Source organism: Bison bison, unplaced genomic scaffold (assembly GCF_000754665.1).
Source record: "Bison bison bison isolate TAMUID 2011002044 unplaced genomic scaffold, Bison_UMD1.0 scf7180017864286, whole genome shotgun sequence".
In the NCBI taxonomy this organism is placed as follows: domain Eukaryota; kingdom Metazoa; phylum Chordata; class Mammalia; order Artiodactyla; family Bovidae; genus Bison; species Bison bison.
In genome coordinates this window covers 1,942,830-1,949,656 of record NW_011494858.1, presented here as the reverse complement: position 1 = coordinate 1,949,656, position 6,827 = coordinate 1,942,830, and the positions used below count along the sequence as shown (strand labels likewise).

Below are 6,827 nucleotides of genomic sequence, written 5' to 3'. Positions count from 1 at the left end.
GAGAGTTTTACTTCTTCTTTTCCAATTTGGATTCCTTTTATTTCTTTTTCTGCTCTGATTGCTGTGGCCAAAACTTCCAAAACTATGTTGATTAGTAATGGTGAAGTGGGCACCCTTGTCTTGTTCCTGACTTTAGAGGAAATGCTTTCAATTTTTCACCATTGAGGATAATGTTTGCTGTGGGTTTGTCATATGTAGCTTTTATTATGTTGAGGTATGCTCCTTCTATTCCTGCTTTCTGGAGAGTTTTTGTCATAAATGGGTGTTGAATTTTGTCAAAGGCTTTCTCTGAATCTATTGAGATAATCATATTGTTTTTATTTTTCAATTTGTTAATGTGGTGTATTACATTGATTGATTTGCGGATATTGAAGAATCCTTGCATCCCTGGGATAAAGCCCACTTGGTCATGGTGTATGATCTTTTTAATGTGTTCTTGGATTCTGATTGCTAAAATTTTGTTAAGGATTTTTGCATCTATGTTCATCAGTGATATTGGCCTGTAGTTTTCTTTTTTTGTGGGATCTTTGTCAGGTTTTGGTATTAGGGTGATGGTGGCCTCATAGAATGAGTTTGGAAGTTTATCTTCCTCTGGTAGCAGGTTCTTATCCACTGCTCCACCAGAGAAGTCCTCATTCTGCCTTTCTTGGTTTGAGCTAACTTTTGACCATGATTCTGCTTACGGGAATCCCTGAGGGGACCCTGTTTCTGGTTGTGACTGCCTAGTTACTGTTGATAGTTATGAATGTAACTTTTATGCAGAAGCGTTTTACATACTTTGGTTCATTTGATCATCAAAACGATAATATAAGGTGCTAGATAATATCATCTCTATTGTATAGATATGGAGCCTTGGGGTTATTGAGGTTAAGCACTCTGCCTAGGTTATGACCCCCTAATAAATGATAGGGAAAGGATTTGAACCCAGGTCTACTGACTCCTTGGGTCAACACTGTCCTGAGCCTGTCTTCTTAGCTCTCCCTGTGTAGGTGAACTACATAATGTCTGCAAACAAGCTGGCCTGGCAGTCACCCTACCTGGGAGATGGGAGTGCTTGCCTTGGTTGGCCAACTGGTCCTGACCCCTCCTGCAGTGGCCGAACTTCCTATGAGACTGTCTTTCTATGATATGTGTGTGTCCCAAGTCCCAGGTGAAGTCCCAACCTCCTTAGCCTCTGGGATCACAGGCTCCCTAGCTCCTCATTGGATATTCCATGCTGAAGGAGACTGTCCTCCAGTCTGAGACCATGAACAAGCAAGTTCTTTTCCACTCTTGAATGCAGGCAGGTGAGGAGTGTCAGGACACTGTTTTCTCAGATGAGTCATGTCCTGTAGAATAGCCGTGCTGCACACAGAAACACAGCAGGAATCAGTGACCCATTTTACAGATGAAGACACTGAGATTCAGTAAGGTTTCATATTTTGCTAAAAGTCTTCCGTCCGTCTGCTCATTCAGAAACTATACACTGAGTACTTGCTACCTGCTGGGCCTGTACCTGTGTGCAGTGATGAACAAAATGGAAATGCTTCCTTCCCTCATGGAGGGCAGTGTCTCAGGAGGGAAACAGATAACTTTACAACACACACACACACACACACACACACACATCTATCTCTCTCTCTGTCTGTCTACCTATCATTTATCTGTCTATCCATTCATAGCCATGATTTCACACTGATATCTCCAATTCCAATCCAACACTACAGGGTTTATTTAGCCTTCCCCTGCACTTGTAAATCCTGTGAGAAACCTAGCTCCCCTTGCCTTCTGCTGCTGCTGCTGCTGCTAAGTCACTTCAGTCGTGTCCGACTCTTAGCGACCCCATGGACTGCAGCCCACCAGGCTCCTACGCCCATGGGATTTTCCAGGCAAGAGTACTGGAGTGGGGTGCCACTGCCAGACATGCAGAAATGAGAGATCCATGGAGAAATGCCACCCAATAATAGATTGTCTTCTAAAAAGTTATTTGTAATTCAAAACACATTTTCCGAAAGAAATAGTGACTTAGTGTTGGATTCTGGGCTTGGCCCCTAATATTGCTGAACTCGAGGTCTCTGCCAGCAGGAGCAGCCATGGTCTGTGGGAGAGGATGTCTGATACACAAGGCAAGTGAAGGGCAGAGTAAAGGGGTTAACATCTGTGGGTCACCTGTTATATTCAGTTGCTTTACATTTTATGCACTGTTTTGGTTTTCACCTAATCCAACCACAATAAATGTTCATTTTATATAATACATGACAGGGCCAAGGCTCAGGAAGGTGGTAAGTTGTCCAAAGCCGATAACTGTCAGAGGTGAGATGTAAGCGCCAGGCTTGTCAGTCCTCCGAGTGCCTACCCCCCACCCTCCGCTGCACCGCGTTTCTGCTTCCTGGGTACAGGGCTCCCCGGGCTGCAGGAGCAGTTTCCCTTCACATTGTTCCTCCTTGAGATCTGCGCCGCACTCACCCCAGGCCGGAAGTTCCTCTCCTTCACTTCCTCCCTCTGAAGCCTCCATCTTTACCCAGGTCCCTCCCTCGAGGACCCACCCCAAAGTGCCCCCGATTAAATATTCTTCCCTTTCATCATTACCCTGGATTGGAAGTTTTCAGACTCCTTTGGGTGGTTGACTTGGGTGCTCAGAGGAAAACAGAAGGGTGAAATTGATTCTTGCTCAGTTGTGCAAGAATGTTGGTCTCTTAATCATAATACCATTTCGAAAGCAGTGGGTGGTGTACACCCTTCTTTAACAGCAGGCAGTGCTGAAAACAGTGGGTGTAACCTGTGGACAAAACTGCAAAGACCTAGTCTCACACTATTGATATTTCATTATTTTCCCCCTAATGTGCTTTTTGTGTTCTGGATCCCATCTAGAACACCACGTTACATTTAGCTCTCGTGTCTCCTTAGGCTCCTCTGGGGCTGTACCAGTTTCTTAGACTTTCCCTATTTTCAGAACCTTGATTGTGTTAAGGAATACTGGTCAGGTATTTATTAGAATATCCATCAGTTTGTTTTTGCCTGATGTCTTTCTGGGGATTAGACTGGGGTTTGGGGTTTTACGGCAGGAGGACCCCAGAGATAAAGTTCTCATCATATCACGTCAGGATACATAGTATCATTGTGGCTTATCACTACTGATGTTAACCTGGGTCTCATAGTGTTTGCCAGCGTTCTTCACTGTTCGGTTCCCCCTCCACCCATTCCCATACTGTGCCCTTTAGAGGGAAGTGACTAAGCATAGCCCATATTTAATGGGTAAGGAGTTATGTTCTACCTTCTTGAGAGGGGACCATCTACATTAATAATTTGGAATTCTTCTATATGAGAGAGTTGACCTTTCTATTTAATCATTTATTTATATCAGTATGGACTCATGGGTATTTAGTTTATATTTTAGGTTATAATCCAATACTCTATATATATATGTTAGTCACTGTCGTGTCTGAGGCTTTGCGACCCCATGGACTGTAGCCCATCATTCTCCAAGGGAGAATACTGGAGTGGGTTGCCATTCCCTTCTCCAGGGGATCTTCCCGACCCAGGGATTGAACCCTGGTCTCCTGCACTGCTGGCAGATTCTTTACCATCTGAGTCACCAGGGAAGCCCAATCCAATATTATGTTATTATTATTGTTGTTGTCGTTCAAATGTTTGGGTTTTTTTTTTTTTTTTTTTTTGCCACTGGACATGCTTTCAGTTAACTCCTGCACCCCTTTCATGTACCTCCCTTATTTTGTTTTCTGAGCACTTCCTTACTTTTCCAGCACTACAAGGTACTCCTGGCTCATCTTGTATATTTCCTGACCCAGCACTAGAATAAACCATTTCTCCAAGAAGTCCTGGTTGTTTTTGTTGGAGAATGGTATTAAGTGCAAGATCTGGGCACTGGGCATAATTTGTATTTTAATTTTGTATAAATGTGAAGCATTGAGGAATATACATATTTTATACACTTAAAATGGGTCAGCTCAGTGACCATTTCAGTGGAGCCACCATTTGTGCAAGAAACAAGTTTGTATTATGAGGATATACCTGTTCAGGCACCCACAGCTGTGGAAGGACACACAGACAGTGGGAGCAGCAGAGACCTGTGGGGAGGGAAGTGGAACACAGGGTGGGCAGAGACCTGCTCTCCGCGTCCCTGCTAGGCACACGTATTACCCACGCAAAAAGCACACTGAAGTGGACAAGGATGGAAACTGGATCTGGAGGGTAAATGGAAGGTCCCTTGATCCCGTAGTCTCCTTTGCATTGGCTTCTTCTTTTTTAAATGTTTGTTTATTTGGCTGTGTCAGGTTTTAGTTGAGGCACACGAGTTCTCTGCTGGGTGATGTGGCATCTTTGGTTGCAGCACATGAGCTTCCCAGGTGGCACTAGTGGTAAAGAATCTGCCTGCCAATGCAGGAGACACCAGAGACGTGGATTTGATTCCTGGGTCGGGAAGATCCCCCAGAGAAGGAAATGTCAAGCCACTCCAGTATTCTTGCCTGGAGAATTCTATGGATAGAGGAGCCTGGCAGGTTACAGTCTGTGACGTCTTAAAGAGTTGGACATGACTGAGCATACAGACACATGGACTCTGTACTCCTGGCAGGTGCTCAGGCTCAGTAATTGTGGTTCGCAGGCATTCGAGTTGTGGCATGAAGGCTCCAGAGTGAGGGTTCAGTAGTTGAGGTGCAAGGGCTTAGCTGTTTGGAGGCACATGGGATCTTAGTTCCTTCACGAGGGATCGTACCTGCATCTCTTGCATTTCAAGGTGGATTCTTAATCCACCAGGGCCACCAGGAAAGTCCCTGTCTTCTTTGTTTCCTTCTCCTCCACCCTTTCGTCCTTTAAAAGTCTGTGCTGAATTCCTGAAGCCCATCTGCATCTGTGCAGCCCCTGTGCAATAAATGAGAAGATCATTTTTGAGGAATGCTGGCTTAAAATACACTGACTTTTTTTTTAGGTGATCAGGTGGCCTCTAGGAAGTCAAGGGCTGCTGTATGACCGAAGCTGGATGGTTGTGAATCACAACGGCATTTGCCTGAGTCAGAAACAGGAGCCCCGGCTCTGCCTGATCCAGCCCTTCATTGACCTGCAGCGGAGGATCATGGTCATCAAAGCCCAAGGTCTGAAAACAGGGTTCACTTTTACAGAGTAGTTGTCAAGAGTAGCTTTATTCTCGTAAAATAAAATCATGGCTTTTCCTATACTAAACATTAAAATATTCCAAAAGGAAGTGAAATGATGTATAGAAAAGACAGTAGGAAGTTTGTTCCTCTTGTGTTTTTTTTGTTTTGTTTTGTGTGTGTATGGAGGATATTTCTGGGAAAAGGTAAAGATCTGACCATCCAATCAGAAAGTAAAGAGGTGTCGATTTTGAAACTGTATGTTGTCCTTTCACTTACATTAGTTTTATTTCCTTCACTCTTCATAGGTTCTGCAAGCTTTAATTCTTCTTTGTGGATTTTTATTATGAACTGTCTAACATGTATGAATGTAGACCAGCTCTGTCCAGTGGACCCTTATATGATGATGGAAATGTTCAGCATCTACATTGTGCTGCTTGGTAGCTATCAATCTGATGTGGCTACTGAGTATGTGTAATGTGCAGGATGCTGGAGCTAAATTTTAAATTTTATTTAATTTAAATTAATACATGTAGTGGCTACAGTGTTGGACAGCACAAATCTGAATAAGATGCAGTCTCAAAAATGACAGAATGATCTGTGTTCGTTTCCAAGGCAAACCATTCAATATCACAGTAATCCAAGTTTATGCCCCGACCAGTAATGCTGAAGTTGAACAGTTCCATGAAGACCTACAAGACCTTCTAGAACTAACACCCAAAAAAGATTTCATTATAGGGCACTGGAATGCAAAAGTAAGAAGTCAAACACCTGGAGTAACAGGTAAATTTGGCCTTGGAGTACAGAATGAAGCAGGGCAAAGGCTAATAGAGTTCTGCCAAGAGAACGCACTGGTCATAGCACCCTCTTCCAACAGCATAAGAGAAGACTCTACACATGGACATCACCAGATGGTCAACACTGAAATCAGACTGATTATATTCTTAGCAGCCAAAGATGGCGAAGCTTTATACAGTCAGCAAAAACAAGACCAGGAGCTGACTGTGGCTCAGATCGTGAACTCCTTATTGCCAAATTCAGACTGAAATTGAAGAAAGTGGAGAAAACCACTAGACCATTCAGGTATGACCTAAATCAAATCCCTTATGACTATACAGTGGAAGTGAGAAATAGATTTAAGGGACTAGATCTGATAGATGGGCTTCCCTGGTGGCTCAGAGGTTAAAGCATCTGATAGATAGAGTGCCTGATGAACTATGGATGGAGGTTTGTGACATCGCACAGGAGAAAGGAATCAAGACCATCCCCAAGAAAAATAAATGCAAAAAAGCAAAATGGCTGTCTGAGAAGGCCTTATAAATAGCTGTGAAAAGAAGGGAAGTGAAAAGCAAAGGAGAAAAGGAAAGATATACCCATTTGAATTCAGAGTTCCAAAGAACAGCAAGGAGATAAGAAAGCCTTCCTCAGTGATCCATGTAAAGAAATAGAGGAAAACAATAGAATGGGAAAGACTAGAGATCTCTTCCAGAAAATCAGAGATACCAAGGAAACATTTCATGCAAAGATGGGCTCAATAAAGGACAGAAATGGTATGGAGCTAACAGAAGCAGAAAATATTAAGAAGAGGTGGCAATAATACACAGATGAACTATACAAAGAAGATCTCCATGACCCGGATAATCACGATGGTGTGATCACTCACCTAGAGCCAGACATCCTGGAATGTGAAGTCAAGTGGGCCTTAGGGAGCATCACTATGAACAAAGCTAGTGGAGA

At 43.4% G+C, this 6,827-nt stretch overlaps 1 protein-coding gene across 1 annotated transcript in view; it reads left to right on the top strand.

Moving 5' to 3' along the window:
- The window catches only part of MOCOS (molybdenum cofactor sulfurase), a gene marked incomplete at its 5' end in the record, with an annotated part of 58,492 nt that overhangs the window by 29,400 nt on the left and 22,265 nt on the right, over nucleotides 1-6,827 (top strand). Inside the window, 1 exon segment of the mRNA XM_010849783.1 lies at nucleotides 4,928-5,090. Coding sequence (XP_010848085.1) covers nucleotides 4,928-5,090 — 163 coding nt within the window.